The sequence below is a fragment of the Hemibagrus wyckioides genome, linkage group LG01 (assembly GCF_019097595.1).
Source record: "Hemibagrus wyckioides isolate EC202008001 linkage group LG01, SWU_Hwy_1.0, whole genome shotgun sequence".
In the NCBI taxonomy this organism is placed as follows: Eukaryota; Metazoa; Chordata; class Actinopteri; order Siluriformes; family Bagridae; genus Hemibagrus; species Hemibagrus wyckioides.
The window spans coordinates 4,852,190-4,877,503 of record NC_080710.1 but is presented as its reverse complement, the minus strand read 5'-3'; the positions used below and the strand labels follow the sequence as shown (position 1 = coordinate 4,877,503).

Sequence of the window (25,314 nt, the reverse complement as noted above, 5' to 3'; positions counted from 1 at the left end):
GTGCTTGTGTGTTTCAAGTCGAGGCTATTCCTATATCTTTCAGAGCTTTTCTCACAGACTTTTAAAGCTTCCTGTGGCTCAGAGAAAGACAGAAAAGAAATAGCTGTAGAGAATCATTTTATTTTTTACCACACACTGATACGTAGCATGACATAACTGACTAAATTCTGCCTCGATGATTTGTGTGATGAAGTGTGTGTTTTCTTCAACATGGTTGCCATGTTATTAGTTACAGTACTAATAATCTGGCAAATTCAGTGAATATTCAGTGTATCACGCTGTATTAGATGTAGTATTTTTACCTGTTGCCTTCCACAGCCAGTGTGTGTACATATGTATAAGTGTGTGTGTGTGTGTATTTGTGTGTTTGCATGTGTCCTGATCATCTATTTAAAGAGGGAACTGTCGTTTTCCCCTTTTCCTCATGCTTTCCAGCTAACACACACTCTTTCCAGCTAACACACACCAGAAAAGAGAGAGATTGCGAGAAAGAAAATATATATATATAAACAGAGAAGGGGGAAAGAATGAAATTGTGGATGGAAAGAAGCTGCTTGCACTTTCACTTAATTGTCTGGTCATTTTAAGCCAAACCTGAGGACAGTCATAAGCCTGATGTCATACGTTAATATCTGATATAAGAAAATATCCAAAACAGTGTTTAGTTTAATATGATTCAACGGGAATATTTGATGTATATTCACGTTTTCTCACGCTTATGATCTCCCAGCAAAGGTTTTATGACCACACAGTCAAGGGAAGTGTGATTTTTTTAGAGCGCTGTTGGAGGTTGCTGAGGTATCCACAAGTCCCGAAAGTCGATCAAAACCAAACCAAAAATGTACTTTATTTGTAAATGATTCAATAATTCTGGTTTTAAAGTGTGTCCCAAACACTAGTCTAGGTAAGGTGTTTTTAACAAAATAAAAAGAGAGACATCTAGAAATCTAATCAGCTGACCTTGACTAGGAAAACCTGTAAAAGCTGTTGTCAAGAAATCGGCCAATCAAGAGGCAGCAGTTCAGAGCTTAAAAACCATGCAGGTCCAATGTTAATGTTCATGTTAAATACAAGAACGAAGGGAAATTGTGCTGTGGTTGGACTTGGGTTGAAAAATATTTAGAAGTTGACGATCTGCTAGGATTTCCACATAGAACTGAAACCCCCCAAAAACATCCCCTTACTCATTTGAGCTAGCAGGAAGTCAACGTTAGCACAAATAACTACTCTGTACAATCGTGGTCAACAGAAAAGCATCTCAGAACGCACAATACGTTGAAGGTCAAGCCAAAACAGAAATCTGAGGCTAGTTGAAGATTGGTAAAAGACCAGGGGACGTGTTTTTAGTCTTCAGCTAGGTCGTAGTGTCGAATGGAAATACCTTGAGCACTGATATTCTGAATAATCATCATAATAGGTCTGGTTAATGGGAATGATGTGGGGCAAACGATCACACAGAGGAGGGGGGACTTGGAAAAACCTGAATTTCTTTGGGGTTCGCTTCAAACGGACTTGAAAACAACCCCCGTCATCACGTTATATTTCTAGATAAAGACAAAATTTAAATAGAATTTTAAAAACCAACACTATGTAAGTAACTACAGAATTTCAAAGGATTCTGTATACGATTGACCAAAACATTGAATCTGAACCAATAAATCATTTAAATGAGTTCAAGTTAAATTACCCTGAAAGGAGGGATGGTCTAATCAACCTACAGCTCAGGAAGAATTTCTGAGATAACAAAGCTCTTTCTGAAACGAACCCGGGATCGATACAGGAACCGGACCGAGCCCGAAAGCACCCGAGGTACTGTTGGTGCTTTAGCTGACCATGAGCACGACATCATTCTTTAGCCGAATCAAAAGAAGAAATTCATTGTAAATGCTACGGCACCATCACACAGCAGACACACTATTCTAGCGTTCGGTAAGAACGCTAACTAGACATGTCTTTGGGACACACTCTTAATATTCAAAGAAGATGCCAAAGCCACTCGGGGGCTGCTGACATCACTACAAAATGGTGTGGTGTCCTCGACAGCCTCCAGCAGCACAAAACGTGGTGTAAGGGCTCAGGCGTGTACTGAAACAAGACGTCCGTGCCACTCTGTCTCGAGTTGATTGAAACACATCATATATAACGCACACACACACACACACAACCCTTGCGGAAGACATGGTATTTAACCAGGAGGTGTTTCCTTCAGCTGACAGAGTTGCTGTAGTCTATGAAGAATTGTGTGTTGTGGTGGATTTTATAGGATGGAAATGTTTGACATAATTCATAACTCGCCTCTTCTTGTTTTGTCCTGTCTTGTTGTGTGTGTGTGTGCGTGTGTGTATGTGTATGTGTGTGTCTCTGTCTCTTCTTGATGTCTCCCCTTTATTTCAACCTTTCTTTGAGTTCCTCTCATTTCATATCTGCTTTTTAAACATCACAAACATTTTTTCTGTTTAATTCATTTTCTCACCCGTTTCTTGCTAACTCCATCCGAACTCACTTCAATTTGAAATTTCAAATTATGTCCATTCATTAATTCTGAAACCCCCTCCCCCACCAAAAAAAACATTGATTTAACTACTAACTGACTAATCCAACCTTTAAAAAAAACTCCTATAAATTTTTCGATCGAATCAAACGGCAGCCACGGGCTACGAGAAATCTCGCAGCTTGAACAACATATCGGGAATGGCAGGGTCCTCGCTGCGTTTGACCCCGATCACCGGCGCGCCCTATGACCCCTACGAGGCTCCGGGACCCCTGCGCCGCTGCCGCTCACCCATCCCTTCCATATTGTAGAGCGAAAAAATAAAGCAACAAGGAAAATGCTAGAAACTCAGGACAGGGGAACAGGAGGAAGACAGGATGGAGGCTGACCAGTGGAACTCAATGGAAGCAATAACCAACAATAACCATCTTGAATGTAGCGAGCCCTTCCTCCATCCTCGTCCACTCAGCTTCAGGTGCATGCGTATAAGTAGTGCTGCAAGAAGGTGCACTGCGTTGTATTTTAGTGAGATCAATCTGATCAGCAGCAAGATTGGATTGAAATTACCAAGTAGGAATATTCCTCGGAAATTCACAAAAATAAAAAACGCTGATTAGCTATATTAAGTCGTAAAGCCTTAGCCTAGGTTCACACTAGCAAGTGAAAAGTCGCATGTGTCTTTAGTCATGTAAAAAATTGTAGTAGCTAAAATGTGTAGCTGGTAACTAGCACCAACCTTCATGTTTCACGCCAAACTTCGTAATAGCTTTGTGGTCAGTTAGGATACATAAACTCAACACCCGGCATCAACAACAGCTACTTTTGTTAAGCGGAAGTATAAAAAAAGGAGGATAAAAGGAATCTATGGTTATACGTACAGTTTTTTTTTTCAAAGAATTGAAGAAAAGTCGGACCAGGATCCGCCCTAGGAATGGTTCCAGGTTTAAGGATTTAGAACAGAATTTACACTTGTGGCTTTGTCGCTAGCTATTGTGAACCTAGCATTAGAGAACAGTAAGTGTGAACTCTATACAAGTAGCTGTTGTGCTCAATACTATCGTGGGCCAAACATCTTCATTCTCATCAGTAGAGCGAGATATAAAACAGGCTGCCAAAGAACGATGCGAGGAAGACGAACGGAGCTACTTAAATGATCTTCCTGACATTTTGCTAAACCTTATCCTTTCACCGGACTGGATAATAATCACTGAACATTTTTAATGCGATGAATGCGTACAAGCTAGTATATACGATCCTTACACAAACAGGTTTAGAAGGAAAAGTGAAATTTATTGTATGCTCTTAAAAGTTTTTTTTGGTTTAAATAACACTATGATTATCTTGGCTAATAATATCTGCAGATCTCATGCTAGATACTAGCTACATGTTACATTCATATAGGATCAATTCGATGGAGGATAAATTGGATACAATGGGATGCTGCGAGTGGAGCGACTTATTAATTCACATCATTTTGTTTATGCTTTTTTGTTTGTTTACATTCTTAGCACTTATCAACATATTTTTTTTGTTCATTTTGGCTTGTTATTTATTTATTTATTTATTTATTATTTTTTTTACGTTTGTACAATCTACACAAAATAAATTCTTGCAAATAATCCGGCAGTGATTACACTGCAAAGTAAGACAATTTGGGCATTAATTCAAATGATTTGTTTGAACATTTTTCTACACTAATTTATTTATTTAATTTATTTTTTATTTTATCCAAACCCAGTGAAATTGAAAAAGTAAGGAATCATTTTTGATCTGGGAAAACTCACCATTTATAGGAAATATTGATTATATATATACATGCAAAATGTGCAATATACCACTCATGATGCTGGAAAAGTTCTTCATGCGCACACGTGTTTGTAAAAAAAAACAAAAAACTAATGATCAGTGTATGAAGTAGCTAAGCAGATTTGAAGATTATATGACTAGTGCTTTTTTGATCTTGTCCTTGTTAATGTCCTGTTGTTTGTTTGTTTGTTTGTTTTTTAAAAAATCTGCTTCCAATGTAATTTTTTGAAGATAATTGTTTTTATTGTTAAAAACATTCCTTTTTTCCACTCTGTTTCATTTGTATATGATATATACGCAAGTGTTAACTATCTGTGTATCTTTTTGTTAGATAGAAAATATTCAGGTCTGTCGGACCAAGTGCTTCCAGAATTTTAAAAGGGGTAAAAAAAAAATTTTAATTAAAATAAAATAAATAAATAATAATAATAACAAAGCCATTTCTGAGAAAATGCTTCCTTGGAATCAGAAAATAAAAAAGAAAAGTAAAATAATATATTGCAATAATTGCAAATACTGTGTACGTAAATTATTATATATTAGCATTAGATGTTTGCGTAGTTTCCTAATGGAGAATAATCAGCCAATTGTTGGCGCACATTTAAAAATAAAAAAGGAGCCATTTTGTTTTAAACATGGCGCCTGTCATAGCAAAACTGGGCCAAGATTTCTAGCTGATCTTTGCATAGAATTTTCATAGTAGGAGTAAAGCAGGGCGTATATCAAACTCTAGGATTTAATTAAAAGGGTTCTTATTAGAATTGATGGAGAAAAAAATTATTATTTTATAGTCTAGTAGGAAACAATGATTTGCTGAAAACTTTTTTTTTAAGAAATGTTTATAATTTAACTAAGATGGCTACTAGATTTACAATTTTTTCTAGTTTACATGGGTATTTTGCTTGAAAGGAGAGCTGCAAGGAAAATGAGTGTACTGGAACATCCAACGTAGCAGCTAGTTTTATTTATTATTATTCTCACTTGCTTTCAGTGCATTATGGGGAAAAAAAGTACAATAGATTTTGTGTATTTCGGAAATTCTTACCATTCTAATAAGAACACTATAATGAAATTCTAGTGTTTGGGATTAGTGTTACTGTGACAGATTCAGGAAAAAAAAACTTACGGGCGATCTTAAGACACTCCGAGTGCAATAGCTGTTCTTTCAGAGCCGCTCCTTCTCCATAAAAGTAGGAGCGTCAGAGTAGCGCGGCCCGTAAGAGCTCCAGAGGCATTTACGTAAATTAAAAATCCCATTCCTTAAACGATAATAGAATTAGCCAGGGAGGAGATTTATATCCTTGATCAATACCAGTCACCATTTCTCCATTTGTCATCCAGTCAGTGTCCACTTGTATATCTAATATTATTGTCCTGTTGTTGTAGTTATGTAGTTGTACAAATGTTGTTTTTTGGAAAATGTAGAGAATTTCAACTCTCAGCTGTTTGTGTAGTGTGTGTGTGGGGGGGTGTCTTCCATATTGTTGTAACGGATACAACACGATCAGGACACTTTCAGACATGTTTGTTTTGAAACTGTGAGCTCCCTCTATGAGGCTACTTTTAAGCTGCTGTGTGTTATTTAAAAAATAAACAATCGAATGAATGAAAGAACGAATGGATGAATCAAATAAACCACTAGCTAGATTTAACTAGCTTCACCTGCCAACTTTGCTGTACATACCTGTATCTACACAATATACGTGAAAACCCATTAAAAGGATCTATAATGTATCTATCTCACTGTATGTTGCTTATTCTGTGCCATGTCCCAAATCGTATGGTGTTTTGTCTTGTATAGTATTTTGTTGTGCGTGTTTGTGTGCTATATCGATGTATTCTTTTGCACAAGCTACATTAAAAAAAAAATACTGCACTTACACACCATATGTGCACCCACTGTTCATTCAAGCACGCAAACATTGCACATCAATCTTAGTACTTTTGCAGGTAAAAGAGTTTATAAATAAATCTGTCAAGACAAACACTGTCCAGTAAATTGAACTACAGCAACATTTCTTCCAATTGTTGACGTTGTGATTCTGCTGGACAACCTCCAGCGTTCCCGATTCTCCTGAAGTTCTCCTAGCCTATTTCAGTTTGTGTTGCCGAATCATAAAATGAATCCAAATGATACATGAATGATTTTAAACTACAGTTAATAGTGAATTATCTGTTAACAGAACTTTCGCATGCTTAACTTTAACCACCATCGACAGGTAAAGCCACCCCAGCTTTCTACTGTTGTCCATTTTAACTAATAAGTTTCCTTTTATGAGTGGTTTTTTAATTGTTTAATAACAATTATTAAGTATTTACTGTAATAAATGTATCTGGGGTGGATTATTCCATTCTTGCTGTTCGAATCATTGTGCAAAATATCCAGAAATTACAGTGTGGGGGAAAAAAGGGTTTTCTGGGATTTTTCACACTACAACATAGCCTGAAATTCTACATATAACATTCTCACTAATTTCTGAATCATTTCATAAGTTGAAGTATTGAGATATTTTGCAGGACTGGAGTTTTACACCCCTTTAAAGATACATTACATACCAGTGTGAAGTGCATGTGTTTTATCTATAATGTAGGTTGAATTTGTTCAACAAAATCTGTTTTTTATTTCAAATCCATTTCTTCTTTTTTTTATTTTTATTTTTAACACCAATACGTATAACTTTGAAATAGTTTATTTTAAACCCAGCATTTTATGTTGGATTTGAAGGTTAAAACAAATTTCTAACCAGCTTCTTGTCTTTGCTTTTGTCCACAGTGTTAAGTTTCTAGCATTCACCGATTCTTTAAAGAAGACACAATTAGGTGTTGTTTTCTGAGTTTACGGATGGAGGCGCATCTCATCCAAGATGCGACACTTGAGGAATGTTGGTGTGACGGAGGAATTGCCCGGAAAGACATGGAAAATGTAAGCGTCTGAGGCTGGATCTTCACACAGTAACCAAAGCAACCTCTTGGAATTCTGGACCCATTCCTCGTTCTACTGAAAGACTTCTTCTTAATACAGCGAGACACTGGGCATTTCAATCTGATTTGGAGAGAAAAGTGACATGTGAGGCGAAAAAAAAAATTCAAACAAAAACATTCCATAATGCTTTGTGTCTGCCGTATAAGATCAAAACACCAGAAGCCCCGAGTACCGCGTTAATCTGCGGCATGGAGCTCTGAGTGTGCATTATTCTACGTTTTTGAGAATGATGGACCAAGCTAGATTAATCATGTAGCATCTCTGCTAACCCTTTGTAGCATTTGTTGGTGGACAATCCTCTCCAGCAATTTTTAGAGACTTTGATATTCATTAACGGTTTGCACACACTGACTAATAATGACTTAGTCATGCACAAACCTTTATCGTTTTAGCATTCCGGAGGAACATGTCGTCAGCATACTTGTCCTGTGTAGTCGTGTTCTTTTTGTTTGTTTTGTTTGTTCCTTTCTTTTTATAGAAGCCCCCAGTACCTTTTACACTTACATGTCCCTATTTTAGTTTTATGACTTGGACACCTTTTATGGTATGGGTTGCTATTCTGACATGAGTCTTCCATTCTTTTCCATCGGTTCAGAAAAGGCAACTTCAAATCATTTAGTCCGCCAAACCAAAGCCCTCCACCGAGACCAAATAAGAGTCCAAGATTGGTTCCCTTAGGTAAAGTCTGGATCGCCGAACCAACAAGATTCTCCCTTTAGATGCACACAGGCTATCAGGTGTAGCAGGACCAGTTAATGCCATTAAATCTCTGCCAAGCTTATTAGCAGTATGACGGTCTTTTCCTGAGAAAGATCCGTTCTCAAGTCCCTTCTTTGAATGTCTCTCTTTGAAAGTGATACTTGAGTTATTTATTTTTTAATGAATTAATTTTAGTAGTAGAGCTAAAGCTGCCATAGTGAATCCATGTGCACATCGTCAACACTTGACTGACACACTGCCACATCATCGACGACTGCTCGGACCAATAACGTGTGCATGCTACCCTTATACCTTTTTAGAGATGATTTAGGCTTATGGAGGTCTTTAAAGGTGGTTTTCCTGATATCTCCTGTTCTCCCTTTCGCTCTGTCTTTTATGTCCTCCAACATCAAGGAAATTTGTCTTCAAGGACATTGGTACTTCCAGTAAAAAAAAAAAAACAATAAGGGAGGACAAATGTACAAAGTAGAAGAAATATATATATATCTATATATTTTGATAAGTGGGCGGGAGAAATAACAGAAGAGCAGTTCAAGAATCATACAAAGAAACAAAAAAACTGCACCTGGGAATTGGAAAAAAAAATGAAAGGGTGGGAAAAACCCTGCAACACTGCAACTGCTTCCTACTCAGAGGAAAGGAGGGAATAAAGAGACTAACAAAAAAAATAAAAAATAAATAAATCAAGAGCTCCTGAAATGGAGGAAGCAAGAAGACTGAACAATGAAATAATGGAGATTTAAAAAAAAAAAAAGAGAGAAAATGCAAGGACAAATCTTTAAAAAAACAAAAAAAGATTTCAAAAAAATGAAAAGAAAAAAAACGTTAAGAAAATGTTTTTTTTTTGTTTTGTTTTTTTGTAACATTGTTTACCAGCATGAGTTCTTTGCATGAGTATTTTCTGCAAGCCCTTAGTTGAAGTGAGGAGGGCTAGAAATACATTTAAAAAAATAAATAAATAAAATAATAATTATTATATAAAAAAAAAGATCAAATAAAAAATGATATGCAATGAATATTTAAAAAAAAAGATTATATTAAAAAGAGCTATATTTTGTTTTGAAATAGTAAAAAAAATGTGAATAAATATCAGACTATATGTATGACTGCAAGATAAACTTTTATTAGATTTGAAGGAGAAAAAAAAACAATTAGAAATCACACCAAATTCTCCTTTGCTACTTATTGCCCCACTTATAATATCTCGTCGATTTTCCACGTTCACGTCACATGTCCACGGACACACATTTTGCAGGCATGAGTGTGTGATCTGTTGTCTGGTAGTATTAGATTGCTGAGAGGCTTTTCTTTTCTTTTTTTTTCTAGCTTCTTCTGTAGCCAAAGTGGTGCTGATTTTCAAACCTTCTTTTAATCCAGCCTTATTTTTTTTCCCCAGCATGCATTGAAAGCAAAACTATATAAATCTATATATATATATACATATATATATATATATATATATATATATATATATATATATATATATATATATATGAAGCATCTCAGTCTGAGTCGAGTCGATGTGGCAATAAATACCAACGACAATAATAGTGTGAATACTGTGGAGGTTGTAGCTGGGCAGAAGGGTGTTGTGGGGAATTTTCTTTTAATAGACAAGAGTTTGTCTAGTCTCAGGTGAAAAAAAAAGAAGAAGAAGTGGGATGCTTGTCTTGCTTGTATTTCAGTCCAACTGTCTGTCCTGTCTGTCCTTTTTTTTTTGTCTGTCTCTCTCTCTACGAATTCAAACCAATTTTTGGTTTTTACAAAAACAACTTTAGCAGCAATACTGAAATCGCACAAGGGACGTAATCTTTGCTTTTTCCACATCATCACGTCACGGTTTCTTCTAGAACCTTGGGGTGTTTTCGAGGTCTTCCGATGCTGTCCTGCCTTGAGCCGAGCGCGGCGAATAACAGAAAGTCAGTGACGCTGAATTGTATCAGCGAAGACAACTTTAAACGTCATAGCTGTTTTGACGCTGTTACAGAATTCTTTCAATTGAAAATGTGTGGAGGTCTGGGAAAAACCCAGCTGGTTTTTGTCAAACTGGCAAAAATGGTGACCGAAATTTAGGCCAAAATTTTGGGCCAGTAGCATATCGGAACACCACAAATTTTAAGAAATCATGTAAACAAAAAAAATGTTTTGATTTACATCCTAAGACCTTGCTAGCTAACCCTTTTTCCACACTAGTTTGTGGCACTTACAGTTTGTCGCAACCAAATAATTGAGATTAAAATGTGAGTGGAGAATGGAAGAAACGTTGGGCACCTTAGCATGCGGTCAATAACTTATTTATAGAGGACAGGGAAAATCTTCTTGTAAATGTTGTTAAAATTAATTTTGTACTTGGTAATGTAACCATAGTTCGTTAGAATTATTTATCTGATAGACAATTTGCCAACGTTAATAAGCTTATTGAAAATTATTTTTTCCCTGCATAAATGTGCAGTTTTTTAAAATTCTATTTTATTTATTGATTTATTTATTTATTTGGAGAAATTTGAATTTTTTTTAAGTGTACACAATTCGCTTTTTATAACAAACCTTTTAGATTTTTAACAAGTACTTTGAAGGCCGAGAAGTATGTTGGGTTTTTTTTCTGGTTTTTAAATTTCACACATTTCGATAATACTAGTACAAACCATCCAAAATACTACTTATGTAGAAAAACAAAGTACAGTTTCTGAAGAATTTTCCAGTCCTGAGGAGTTTCTTATACAGTGAATGTCATGCTTTGATAAAGGTATTGGATCATCTCCAGTTTTTTTTTTTTTTACTTTTAAGGTGTTTTTTGACAATATATTTTCGAAATTTGGTTGCGGGGAATACAAAAGAATTTCAGAATTTCGGTTCAAAAATGCCTGGGGTTTCGCCAAATTTCATTGTATAAAGGGTTTTCCCAGTCCACCATCACAACAAACAAATAATATTTTGACTGGACTCAAAATTCTTGACTAGGTGAAAATGATGATTACGGTATGTCTATACCGGCGTTGGGTGTAGCCTCTATTAAATTTCCGTTTCCATGGTGATGGTACATTTGAGACAGGGCAGATTTGCCTGTAGCTTCAAACTCACATCAAGCCAATGTGATTTGGAATCAGGCCCAGGTCACGTGTTTTAATCAAAATCGTAATTTTAGCAAAAAAATAACGATCCTGAGTAGCTGAAACAAACCGTTATTTGTGGAATTCTTTTTGTTTGTTTTTGTGTTTGACCTAAAACTGTAGCAGAGAAGCCTCTTCGAAATCCCAGTAGCATCAATCGTGTTTTGTGTGTGTGTGTGTGTGTAGCTGTAAATTACACAAGAGTGGACTGAATGTATTATAATTATTTTTTACACTCTTCAGCTGTGTTAATAAAATGATCAATTATCACAAAATGCTGCCAGTGAGCAAAGTGATTTTAAGAAAGAAAAAAGAAGAAGAAGGGATGGAGAGACAGACAGACAGACAGACAGACAGACAGGAAAGACAAAAAAAAAAGAGCACAAAAATGTTAGGAGGAGAATGTGGGGAAACGTTAAAGAACACTGTGTGTTTCAGACTGCCAGGTTTTAAGATGCTGCTATGAAAGAAAAATGTTTTCTTTAGAAATATATTCATATATCTGTGTAAATATATAGTACCAGACAGAAGATCGGATTAGACCGGACACATCCATGAAGGTTTCGACGTGAAAATGAATGACATTTAGGCTTGGAACAAAATAACACAACACAATATTTGGCATATTTCTGTCAAGGTGACTCCAAAAAGGGGCGGGGCTTATCAGTATATCAATCTTAATCACAGTTCCTCCTCTCAAACAGCAGGGGGGCTGTAAAAACGACAAACAGCTGCTTTAAAATAATATTTCTGAAACACAATGGTGTCAACCTTCATGTTGTGGTTTTTTAAAAGAAACTTAATAAAACATCCAGTTTGTCCAGACTTCTGCTTGGTACTTTATATACACATGTTTTGTTATGTTATGTTTTTTTGTTTAATTGTTCAAACAAATCGTCATGTTTTAGTCACAAACCTATCATAAGAAAACCTTTAAAACCCTACATGTGTGTGTGTTTTTTATTTTTATTTTTGGGTGTTTAAAAATTCACTGAATGATTTTCGCAAAACCGGAATATAGGAACATAGAGAGTTAGAGTTTTGTATGATTGTGCCAAGATTTTTTTGTTTTTCAAGCAGCGAAAAGTAAAAAGCGCACTCTCACACACACTCTCTCTCTCTCTCTCTTTCCCTCTCTCTCACACACACACGTACGCAAAAGCTCGATGCATACCATAGACATGGTGTGAATGCAATCATTCCTGTCCTCTTTGCATTAAGTGATAAGTTGAATTTGTCACAGATGCAAATACACACATTCCTTTGTTGACATGTTTATTTATTTATTTGATTTCTTTTTTCTTTCTTTTTTTTGGCACAGGTGGGTTTCTTTTCTCGGTTGCGTTCTTTTCCGTGCCTGCGATTATATCAGCTGAATCAATCATGACTTTCTGTGTGTACTGATTGTGTTTTATTTGATGTACTTGAATTACAGATATGCAATCTTTGCCACACTGACCACTGCCAACCCAATCAACATGATCAGTAATTAAGACGATTAAAGTAATTAGTAACCATGTTTCCTGATGTGTGTGTGTGTGTGTGTGTGTATCTGGCTTCAGTTTTTGTTTTTGTTTCTTTTTCTTTTACCATTAAATTCACCAAGACATCAGACTTCGCTTCTTATATCTCTGAATGCTCAGCTCTAGCTGTCGCGAATACAAATTACAATGAATACAAAGCCTACCTATAGCAGCAGGTATGGATATATAGGTCTGATCAATCTGTTTTCTGATAAGGTTTTGTCACATTACATGCTTTAGACATCATTTTACATATTCTGGGTTTGAGACGATGATAGGAACTTTCTAAAACTCACATACCAGATGCTAGAATACATAATGTATAGTGTATAATGTGTCATTTGAGACCCAGCTTAAGTCTCATCGGGGTGTGGCCTAAGCAACATGGTGGGTGGGGCTAGAAAAAGTGGGAAGGGTCTGACTTCTTTAAGGCTTTAAGGAAGCCCACACTTAGCAGTAGTGTAGTCTCTTTTTTGAGGAAGCAGGAAAACCTGAATGAATACATCCATCTTCTATACCCGCTTTATTCTTAATTAGGGTCACGGGGATCTGCTGGAGCCTATCCCAGAACACACTGGGCAAAAGGCAGGGGTACAACCTGGACAGGTCACCAGTCCATCACAGGGCCACAAATATAGACAGAAAACCACACACACTCCTATGGGCAATTTAGAATTACCAATCAACCTAATGTACATGTTTTTGGACTGTGGGAGTAAACCCAGGCAGGCACATTCATACCCGGGATTCAAACCCAGGACCTTCTTGCTGTGAGGCAACAGTGTTAACCACAAAGCTGCCCCAAAAATTAAAAAAGAAACCTATACTTCCGAAATGGATTGTTTTACAGTCTATTTTGATTGCTTATTGGTTTCAGTAATCTGTTTTAGCATAAATAGACGAAGAAGGAGTGGAATATACCAAATATTTTATAGGGGTGAATATGTTCAGGTAATTAGCCAAGTAAATATTAAGTACTATAAAGTACATATTTACTATAAATCAATCTCTCTCTCTCTCTCCTATCTTTTCACAACTTCTATTCAGTTTAATAGAACATTGCTAAGTAGCATAAACAAATGTATGCATGTAGCATTAAATGCTAAACATAAACTCTTTTATTATTATTAATATAATTATTTTCACCACAGAATATCAGTACAAAACATTTTCCGGACATTTCCACGTTTATAACAGTACATATACACTAACAGGAGCGTTAACGTTGCTTTGCACGCCATCTGCTGGTGGAACGTGTAAACAAGGTGTTGTTGTCAACAAAAATAAAGAAAATTAAGATTTCAGTTTGAAGTATTTATATATTTGATATCAATACATTTAAAATAATTACATTGCCGTTTGATTTTTGAAAAAAAAAAACTGTATATGTAGTAATGGTCGCTAGTAATGGTATTTGAATGTTTACATGATAAAAGCTTGCTAATATCTGCTAATAAAGCTAATATCTGTGGATTATATACTCAAGAATATTTTCTCTCCAGCACTGGAGACTCCTTCCATAAATTATATGATTCTTGAGATAAATGATAAATGATAGATTTCTTTATCATATCCATCCATCCACAAATAAACGTTGTGTAGCACGTATCCTATCCTTTCCTTGGGGCTTGGGGAACAAGGTGAGGGACAACTTTAATGAGGCGCTAACCCATCACACATCTTACACACACACACACACTATGGAAAATTTAGAGATGTGCGTCAGCCTACAAAGCATGTGTATTTGGATTTGGGGAGGAAACCAGAGTACCTGAGGGTTTTTTTCCCCCTAGTATAAATTAAGTGCGCCATACAAGTCTCTCTATACACCGATCAGGCATAACATTATGACCACCTGCTTAATATTGTGTTGGTCCCCCTTTTGCTACCAAAACAGTCCTGACCCATTGAGGCATGGACTCCATTAGCTCCCTGAAGGTGTGCTGTGGTATCTGGCACCAAGATTCAAGTCCTATAGGTGAGGCCCCCCCTCGCAACTTACAGGACTGGAAGGACACTTTTAATAGTTATTGACCACTGCAGACCGGGAACACCCCACAAGAGCTGCAGTTTTGGAGATGCTCTGATCCAGTGGCCTAGCCATCACAATTTGGTCCTTCGTCAAACTTGAAGCTGAAATCCTTTCGCTTGTCCATTTTTCCTGCTTCTAACACATCAACTTTGAGGACAAAATGTTCACTTGCTGCCTGATATATCCCACCCACTAACAGGTGCCATGATGAGGAGATCATCTTATTCACTGCTTGTATAGAAAAAAAAAGTCATTAACACCTTCTGACCAATCAGAATCAAGAATTTGGTAGATTATTTATTTTAGTTCATTGAGCAAATTAAAGGAAACAAATAACACCAGCACACCTGCAGTTCTCCTACATACACGATACAGAGCCATTAATCTGTAGGAGAGTAAAATGCAAACATCCATACACACTACATGATCATGTGACACACTGCTAATTATCAGAATGTCATACATATATATATATATATATCCGTTTTTGAAGTGTTTTAGTTGGTGAATAAGAAACCTCCTGGATGACAGAAGGAGGAAAAAAAATGTCTTTATGGTGTGCGTCTCTGTCAGTGCTCAAGGCCTCGCATGGCAGCGATGGTGGACGACAGTCTGCGTGGGAGAGGTTTAGCCGTCTGTCTGAATTCTTCAGGTTTGGCACGGAGGAGAGCCGTGATGTTCTGGAGACTTCTGGATGTTTGGAGGCCCAAGGCGTCCATCACGTTGCTCAGGTAATCTGGGAACAGAAATGAAACTATGCCTTATTCCATTAAACAAATCCACCATGATGATGCTCTGGTGATTCTTAAACAGTGAAAAATGGTCTCAGTAAGAAATATACTTGGGGTGTGTGTGTGTGTGTGTGTGTGTCTAAAAGTCTAACACTGGAGACTCCTTCCCATAAATCAGTTACCTAACTAGAAATGTCATCAATCAATTAAACCTTCTGACCAATCAAGCGTAAGAGTTCAACAGCACTGAGCTATAATCCTAAATAATATACCATTACCACATTTAATATTGTGTGAATATCAGCTTGTGTGTGTTATAATACCGATGTCTGTAGCCAGCTGTTTGGTAGCGTGAGGACTCAGCTCGGGGATCTGCAAAATCACATCGCAGTAGGTCTGCATGGTTGCCCTGGCGATAGACCCCAGCCAATAATCCGCCGTGTTCTCCAACTCTGGGACATCGTCACCTACAGGAAGGGTGTATTATTAGTGGATAAAAACAAGTGTTGTGTATGTGGACACTTTGTTTAGCTGGACATGGCAAAATGTGTGTGTGTGTGTGTACCTACCTTGTTCAGGCGGATATGGCAGTTTGCCTGTGTGTAAGGCCAGCTCCAGAGCCGGATCTTCCTGAGTCACAAACGGTTCCAGATGCAACGGCAGAGACATGATGTACTGACCAATCTACACACACACACACACACACACATATTTAATAATCATGACTGTGTGTGACAATGGTTAGAGAGAGACAAATATTAGTGAAACCAGGGGTGTGTGTGTGTGTGTGTGTCTTACGTTAGTAATGTACTCCTGTGGTGAGAGGCTGAAGGTTGGCAAATCTTCTGTAAGGTTTTCACCCAGAGCAGCAGAACCTCGAACCTACACACACACACACACACACACACACACACACACACACACACACACACACAGAGTCAAACCCTTCTCTTGTCTTTCTGGCACATCTCTCTGTCTCTCTGTCTTGGTCTCTGTCTCTCGCTCTCTCACACACACACACCTCTGGTTTGTTGAGCAGGCAGAGCTGCCGTTTGATCTGCAGGAAGACGGAGTCGAAGGCGAGTTGATTGGCTTGCTGGTTCAGCCGAGTCAAAGCGGCACGAGTGTCAGAGAGGAGGCTCGAGTTCCCTGTGCCTTTCTCCTACAACACACACACACACCTTTATTGCTAATGTTTTCGACAATTGGAATTCAGTTCAACGTGGCTTCACTGAGATGTCTCAAAAGCCGTAATACAGTTCAGTGCAAAAGTTTGCACACCCCTAATGTGACACCTGAGCAGCTTGAACAGTGAGAACACAGACCTTGAGTGTGTGCAGTGTTTCCAGCAGGGTGTTGTACTCAGCCGTGCTGCTCTGCTGTAGGTAGTTATAATCTTGCCAAGGATTCTTCTGGCCACGCCTCTCAGCCCCGCCCTCCTGCAAGCCGCTCAGACTCCTGGGGTTAAACCCCTCCCACAGGAAACGCCCCGCCTTTCCCAGGATCCTGCCAATCATCAATAGTGATGCAAATGTGTGTGTAACTTTAATGAAATATTGTGTGTGTGTTTCTTACTTGTTAGAAAGCTGCTGCTCGAAAGTGCCACACTGCCTGAGAAGTTCTCCACATGTAGCAATAATCCTATAAGTTAAAAAAAAAAAGTTAACCAATATATATGTGCAGTAATGAAGGAGGCTGTGGCTCACAAAGCTCCGCCCACCTGACAGAATTCTGGAAAGCTGTCCAATCTTCAGTGAACACCTCTGAAGTGGGTGTGTCTTCCAGTTTATATTTCTTTCTGATGGACCGAAGTGTGATGGAGAAATCGGACACATACCTGAGAGAGAGAGAGAGAGAGAGAGAGAAATGGACAGATTGAGGCAAAGAAAGAAAGAAAGAAAGAAAGAAAGAAAGAAAGAAAGAAAGAAAGAAAGAAAGAAAGAAAGAAAGAGTGAGGTGAAGGCATAAGGAGAGAAAGAGGGGCAAAAACAGGGGTACATGGGTAGGGGCAGAGAAAGTGTAATTTATTTTAAATGCATAAATTATGAAGACATTTGACAAGAAAACTGTGTGTCTGTATGTCTGTGTGTGTGTGTGTGTGTGTGTGTGTGTGTGTACTTAGTGAACAGAGCACGCAGGGCTTTGATGAGGCCACACACTCCGAGTCCGTCTGTGAGCTTAACACAGCGTTCCACGGCCGCCGCTGCCAGACCAAACACCTTCTGTACCGAGTGTGTGAGCTCCAGCACACAGTCCAGCACCTCGCCAACCTCCTACACACACACACACACACGTAAAAAGTGTGCACAGACATCAGTCTCGGGAATGACACCTGAAATCTGTGTGTGTGTGTGTGCTCACCAGCGGTACAGCACTGAGTTGGATCAGCAGGTTTTTTTCCTCCAGCTCCCCATACTGCATTTGATAACTTTTATATGGCGTATACACACTCGACACCAGCTCACTCACCTTCAGCAGGTTACACTCACCTACAACACAAACACACACAAACACACATTGTGATGATTACCACAAGTACCCCCCCTTTCACTTTTCTACATTTTTAAAAATGTAAAAAAAGTGTGTGCAGTCAGGGTTGTGTACACACACACACACACACACCGAGGTGAGGCTGCATGGCGTTTTCCAGGCTGTGGCTGAAGCTGGCGGTCATCTGGTGCAGCTCGAGAAGTGTGTCGAGTCGGCTCTCAGCAGGGCAGCGCTCCAGTGCTGCTGCAATGCATTCTGGGATTGATGGAGCCATGACACCGAGGGTCTGGATCATCAGCACCGTCACCACCTCATACGGGTTCTTAAAGACCTGCTCAAGATCACACATACACAACATGTATGTGACTCACTGTAGCATCCAGTGTGTATAAAAGCTGTGTGTGTGTGTGTGTGTGTGTACGTACCTGACTGCTCCACTGGAGCTGTGTGTACCACGTGGAAAGGAGTGTGTCGTAGAACTCAGACAGCTGCTGCTTCAACAGGGCATCAGACTGACACACATTTTCCCACACACTCAACAGCTGCACCTGAAATAAACACACAAACACACACACACAGTGTGAATGACATCAGTGTGAATGACATCATATAATACGGAAACAATATTCATCTGACTGCAGAAACACATGTGCAAGTGTAGTGCGATAGATGTTTTACTCTGTGTGTGTGTGTGTGTGTGTTTGGGTGTGTGTGTGTGTCCTCACCTTGTGGCATTTGTAATAGTAAGCCAGCAGCTGCGGCATTCTGTCCATTTCTGTGAAAACCTTCACAAACAGCTTCGCTTGATCTGCACATGGAACACGCGCACACACACACACACAAACACACATGCACAAACACACACACACGTTCTATCACACATTATTAAACACTAGAAAAATGCATTTCTTAGTGAGCTTAAGCATGTTGTTGAGGGGGTGCTACAGGTGGTCGCTAAGGTGTTGCTAGATGGTTGCTATGGTATTCCTGGTGGTTAATAAATTGTTGCTTACTAGGTTGCTATTGTATTCCTGGTAGTTGCTAGGGTGCTGAATGGTGGTTGCTATGGTATTCCAGGGGGTTAATAGGATGTTGCTTGTTAGTTTCTATGATATTCCTGGCAGTTGCTAGGGTGCTGCTAGGTGGTTGCTATGGTATTCTCTATATGGGTGCTAAGGTGTTGCTGAGGTATTTCAAGCTATTGTGTTCTAGGCAGGTGTTAGGGTGGTGTTATGTGGTTGCTATGGGATCTCAGGCAGTTGCCAGGGTGTTGTCAAGCACTAGCTATGTTATTCCCGGTGGTGGCTGTGGCATTGCAGGTGGTCTCCAGAGTGCTGACACTGGAGACCCATTCCATGAAGGTTACATATCAAAGGGGTTGCGTGACACATCAAGTGTGTGTGTGTGTGTGTGTGAGAGAGAGAGAGAAGGAGACCTGTAGAGTGTGTGTTAAAGGTGGACACGATCTGAGGGCTTGTCAGGGCCTCCAGTCTGTTTTTGAGAGCTTCCAGCTGCACACACTTCTCACTGTAGTCCGGAGTGTCCACCAGCATGGCCAAGCTGTTCTGCATCGCTGCTAGCTTACTGCTGATCACAGCCACGTCCTACACACACACAAAGTTTAAGTAAACATTAACCAGCATTTAAACACACACACACACACACACACACCTGAGTTTTGAAGGTTTCCTCAATGTCTGCACTGAGCGTGCTCCACTTATCCGCTTCCTGCAGCGCTTCGGCTGCTAGCTGCATCCTGGACTTGACTTGATCAATCTCCACTAGCACCTACACACACACAGATTTTCAAACAGTTCTCTTACACACATTAAAATGGAGACTTTTCTTCTTGCAGAAAATTTCACCATATCAACAATTACACACACGCCTCATCTCGCACACGCGTCCCCATGGAAGCTGTTACTATAGAAACAACAAGATGTGGGGTTTTTTGTGCACCTGCATGGATTGCACGGTGTCCTGTTCAAACTTCTTAATATCTTCCTTCACCATCACCATCTGATCCCTGAGGAACGAAGCCTCTTGTTTTACTGCTTCGATGTCTCTCAGAACACGGGGCATATTCTGCAGAGCCTGAATGCTTGTTTCTGAAAACACACACACACACACAGTACAGGTGTACACAATCAGTAAAAGTCACTAAAAATCACACCCATACAGCAATCAATACCAGTGTTTATTTCAGGTTACCTTCTATAGAGTTGTTGACTTCCTGAATGAACAGCTGCAGCTTCATGACCAGCGTTGCTGCGTGAGCGTCCGCTTTGCCCGGCGCATCTTTCTGCGCCACTTTGAAGGCACCGTTTACCCAATCCTTCACGTCGAAATCGTCCGCCAGGAACTTGGAGAAGTCCATGACCGCGGATCTGAGGCTCGCGTGAGCTGACGCGGTCAGTCTTAGGATCCTCGAGTACACACTGAGGGCGAAGTGAAAAGAGAGGGATGATCAGTAGGTGTTAATCTAATCTAGAACTGAGGGCATGAAGCCTTTATTATCGTCACATATACATTACAGCACAGTAGAATTCTTTTCTTCACATATCCCAGGTGAGGAAGTTGGGATCAGAGCACAGGGGCAGCTATGATACAGCATTGCCCAAGCTTGGTGATGCTGGGGCTTGAACCCTGATCCTCCGATCAACAACCCAGAGCCTTAACCACTTGAGCCACCTTATATCTATATCTATATCTATATCTATAACCACTATATATAACCTATAGTTACACGCTTGTTCAATCACGTTATCACTCATTCACTGGGATTCAGAAACCAAGACCATTAACACCATCAGCTACACAGCTAACAGAAACTAGCTTGACTTAAAAACAACATATTTCCAAAATAATCAAATAATCAAACAGAACTTCATACTTCCAGTTTATTTACAATATTTACGAATCACACCACTACCACAAGACTCCACGCAATTCCAACAGTCACGGATATGCGCAGGTAGTTATGTAGCTCCGCCCCTTTTAAGAGTTCTACCAATGCCCATAAGGAGAAGCTGTGTACCAGGTGCAACAAACAAACAACTGGAGTTGATATTAAAAGCTGGAGTTAATAAGGTCATTGCATGCCATATACATGATGGAAGGAGTCTCCAGTGCTAGTACTTTGTAACTGTAATGTAACATGGCGGTTTCTTTTGTTTTATTCATTTCGAAAATGAAACGACTGTGTATAGCTGCCATAACATATTTTCGTGACCATTCTAGAAAGCTGAACTTCTCTAGAAATGTATTAAAGGTATAACGCGTGGCTCCATGTAACAGGACGTTTAATTCTACAAAGTATGCTAATATTGAACAAAAGACAGCAGCCAATTTAGAGCGTTCAATTTGCATAATCAACACAGGTGACCAATCGCTTTCATCCACCTTAATTTGCATCTCAGTGTCGCGCGGTATCTTTACAAAGGCACTGTATTTATAATACAAAAGGTTAGAAAATGACAGTTAACCGGGTCATAATGAACATTTCTGTGCCTGCAGAAAGTGGGAAGGATATAATCTCACCAAATGTACTTTAAATCTGTTTCTAAATATAATATGGAGGAGAATACCTGCAGCTGAGTTCAGTCCATCCTGTAGTTTTTGCCCAGTCCCGGTTTGGACACGAAGAGAAAATAAACAGCCCAGGAGAAAGAAATGACCATAACGACCAGATACAGCTCCAGGAGCGCCACCGCCTCCTCCAGCGTTAGAACTCACGATTTCAGTCTAATCTAATATTTCTGGAGGTTTTAAAAATGGCTTAAAGACTGCCAGCAAATATCCTGAATGTTTACTGCTACTTCCGGGTTGCCTAAGCTTCATTTTCTCCCCAACCGTATTCAGGCAAACTGCACCCCCTGCGTTATGATTGGTCAGTCCAGAAAGGACTCTGGTTTATTTATTTATTTATTCTATGCACATCCATTCACAAAAATTAAAATAGATGAAACTAAACACCAGAATATTTGCATTCCAAGAAGAAAAACAATTTAGGAATTTGTTTAGAGGATAGATCAAATAAGGCACACGAAAAACAATGCAATGGGATTCATGCCTGCTTTTATTATATTTGTAATCATCTGGTGTTGATTAATTTTCTATAAGAGCAGCATTGCTGAATTTTTTGTTGCATGTTTTAAATTTTTTGTTTTATCCCTTACTAATTATACTTTAGTTATTATCCTTGCTTGCTAAACAAGTTACAGTTACCGGGTAGTTTTATTTAGGAACCAGAAATGGGAAGGAGTTGTATATCTAGTAACCAATCACAGCGTAGAAAGCCTGAGCTGATTCACCAATCCCGAAGCGAAAAGGCGGAGTTTGTCGGAATACGGGTGGTGTAATAATGTATTACGCCTTTATTAAGTCCCGGCGGATGTACAACTACGGAAAGAAGTGTTCCGATTAATATGTGTCATTTGTATAAACTCTATTCGACGAAATGGACGTATATCTACTCGACTGTAAAGCTCATTTAATAATATTTATTTAAATCCATAATGATGTAAATGATCACCGTGTGTTTACGAGAGACGTCGTGTGAAATGACGTGGCTGGTGTTACCTTTAATGTCGTCCGGGCCGCTGCTGCGACGCCGTTCTCTTTCCCTCTACACTTTTGTAGCTAACTAGCATTAATTATAAATACCGTTTAGCATGTGCACTTAGCATGGTGAAGTCTCTGCTGATCTGTGTATTTAAATATTTAGTAAATTATTTCAGTTTACATTTTAGACTGAATGTGATGCAAAAGTTTCAAGACAAATCGTCATATGATCCATGACTGTTTCAGTGACTTGAAGTTACGTTATACAACAATAAATAAACAGTTAACACAAAACCTGTGTTAAACCCAAGCTGCCTTGTGTTTATACCAGAAAATACTTTAGAAAACCTTCAAATAACAGTTTGTGGTTTTGGTGACTCTGGGCCCAGTGTAGCCTCTTATTCCTGTTCTTGATTGACAGGAGTGGGACCTGATGTGATTCTCTGTTGTTGAAACTGGTCAAAGTTCATTCTGGGATGCTTTTTTGCTCACTACGGCTGTGAAGAGTGGTTACTTGAGTCATTCTCAGCTCAAACCAGTCTGGTCAATCCTATCAGATCTCTCATCAACACAGTCGTCGGACATGAGGGGTAAAGGGTGACTGAGTACATAAATACATGTCCCTAGCTGGTGATCCTGAAATTATTATAAATTTTTCCACAATTGTGATCTTGCGTGAACATCTCCTCACCTGTTTCACAAATTCCATGATTTGATTGGCTACTGAGGAGCAAAACGCTAATTGGCTGTGATGGAGCTCGAGACTAGCTTGTCTGCGTGTGGTGATTTGCATGGAGTCGAAGAACAAACAAGATGGAGGAGAAGAAAATCAGACTGGAGGAGAAGAAACAGCAACAACGTGAGGGGGGAAACAACGAGAACTCATTAATCTCTTTCTAAAGAGGTGAGGAAAAAATGTGTAAATAAACGCTAGTTGTGCGGTTAGTCTCCATTTCCCTTCATGTCAAGAAATAACCAGTTTTCAAGCGGGTGATAAACATTATCTTCCATCTCTCTAAACACTGAAATAACACGCAAAGGGTTCGAGCTTGAGAGAAATCTTTTAGAGATAAAGTCTTAGCCAATACTTTATACAGTATGTAGGGGAGAGCAAGGCACGACCTAAAACTTCAGTTTTCTCTAGTTTGTAAAATAGAATAAAAAAATACTGTGGATTTAAAGCATTTTCATTCTTTTACATGGTTTTTATAGATATATATAAATTATATATATATATATATATATCTGGTACAAATATGTGAATAAAACTTATCCATTTTTATTATTTACCAGAAAATTAGAGAAGTGAAATGTTCTAACATGTGAGGGGTATGTTGTAATGCTTAAAATCCCCATCTAACAATTTAATCTGATTTAAAAAAAAAATATATATATATTAAATATTATATATTATAAATATAATGTCAGTAAAACCTTTTTGTCAGTAAATGTTAAATAAATTCTAAAAAAGAAAAAAAAACTTTTAAATAGAACACAAAGATATAGTGGGTTAATTAATTAATTAATTAATTAATTAATTAAATAAATAATGTTTACATTTATTAAATAGAATTAATTAATAATTTTTTTAATTAACCCGACATATCTTCATGTTCTCATTTATTTAAGTTTTTCTAAATGAATTAATTTGTTTCTTTCTTTACTTAATGCCTAATCAGCTGTCTGCATAAATGATCTGTGCATTAGTTTAGACATGATTGTTTTCTCCACCTTCTTTGCACACAAGCCTTATAACAAAGCAGGTGCTGTCTAAATGTACTGGCTAAGTATCCGGAGGCTTCCTGATCTTCTCTGAAAACTTCTCAAAACACCAACAGAGAAGTTCTCCATCACTCCTGAATCTTCGCTTTTTTTCAGTGTAAGAAATCTATGGACCGTCACACGACAGCTAAGGATATCTCCTATCCACATCTCTAATTGACAAGTTTCATTTCATGCTGCAGTAAATAAAATCCCAAAACTAGCATAGTTACTTTTAATAGCAGGACACATTATATACAGTGATATTGTAATACATATTCGAAACCTGACTACTTAATTCTGCAGGCTATATAAGCATTTTGAGAATATGTCCAAATATAACAGAAATTATCAAATCAAATAATAGTAAATTTGCCTCGTTTTAAATGGCCACTAAACACAGAGTGTCTGTGAAGAGTCTCAGTCGTCCAGGTGAAAGGTAAGTCATGGCAACTGGAGTTTTTTTTACTACTCAGATCAGCTTCTTCAGTCTGAGGGAAGTTGGCAGGAGTTTGTGTCCTCCAGGGTCCTTGAAGGAACAAGAGGAAGGTGAGAATGGAGTAAGGGGAGTGGTTAGGATGTAATGACCCCAGAGAAGGTGAGTGAGAAGAGAGTGTGTTAGGTATTAGGGATAACAATCAGAGAATATGGGAGTGGATGGGGAAGTCCTTAGGTGTGGCTTTTCTTGGTGGAAAGTTCCCTGTGAAGAGGTCCTGATTTTTCTTGGGGATGGATGAAAGAGCAGTATGAAAAATAGGAGACAGGTTGTTCCTAAGACCTCCACCTCCACCTAGATGGCCTCCTTCACACCTCTCTCCAGCCATCTGTCTTCTCTGTCCAAGACGTGTTTGTCCCGCACACACATTTGAGGACGATAAGGTAACACAGAACTGAAAACAATAGTCTGTGTGTAATTTTTACATAAACTATCTTCTCTTAAGATCTTTCTGGTGTGATTTTTTTTATTTTTGTTGGTATGGCAACCAGGAAGTTTTGTCATACCACAGAATATAGAAACTACTAAATAAAGTCTCTTACAGCCTCCCCCACCTTAGGTTGTGCCTTGCTCTCTATGAAACGTAAACAAATGTTTGTTCAGATCGT

General features: G+C 38.6%; 2 protein-coding genes across 5 annotated transcripts in view; one reads left to right on the top strand and one right to left on the bottom strand.

Annotated features, from left to right (window-relative positions):
* The window catches only part of kcnc3b (potassium voltage-gated channel, Shaw-related subfamily, member 3b), a 65,341-nt gene extending 52,710 nt beyond the window's left edge, over positions 1-12,631 (top strand). For 3 of the 4 annotated variants that reach the window (XM_058399700.1, XM_058399691.1, XM_058399706.1), the window contains one exon: positions 7,071-12,631. Coding sequence is in view for 2 of the 4 variants with exons in the window: in XM_058399706.1 (XP_058255689.1) it covers positions 7,071-7,084 (14 nt within the window). In the remaining 2 variants the exon portion in view is untranslated. Of the gene's footprint in view, positions 1-2,647; positions 6,517-7,070 lie in introns of all 4 variants that reach the window. The other variant, XM_058399674.1, reaches the window with a different exon arrangement.
* A 2,305-nt stretch (positions 12,632-14,936) lies between these two features.
* cog7 (component of oligomeric golgi complex 7) lies at positions 14,937-21,734 on the bottom strand. Its single transcript, XM_058400442.1, has 18 exons — positions 21,474-21,734; positions 20,098-20,324; positions 19,846-19,994; positions 19,558-19,674; positions 19,322-19,490; positions 18,612-18,694; positions 18,312-18,434; positions 18,019-18,217; positions 17,758-17,885; positions 17,515-17,669; positions 17,117-17,233; positions 16,972-17,037; positions 16,722-16,902; positions 16,418-16,558; positions 16,195-16,278; positions 15,966-16,080; positions 15,720-15,863; positions 14,937-15,401 (listed from the first exon to the last, which is right to left on the bottom strand). Exons 2-18 carry the CDS (start codon positions 20,261-20,263, stop codon positions 15,235-15,237), a joined length of 2,304 nt encoding a protein of 767 aa, XP_058256425.1. The 5' UTR covers positions 20,264-20,324; positions 21,474-21,734; the 3' UTR covers positions 14,937-15,234.
* Between the last annotated feature and the right edge of the window lie 3,580 nt (positions 21,735-25,314).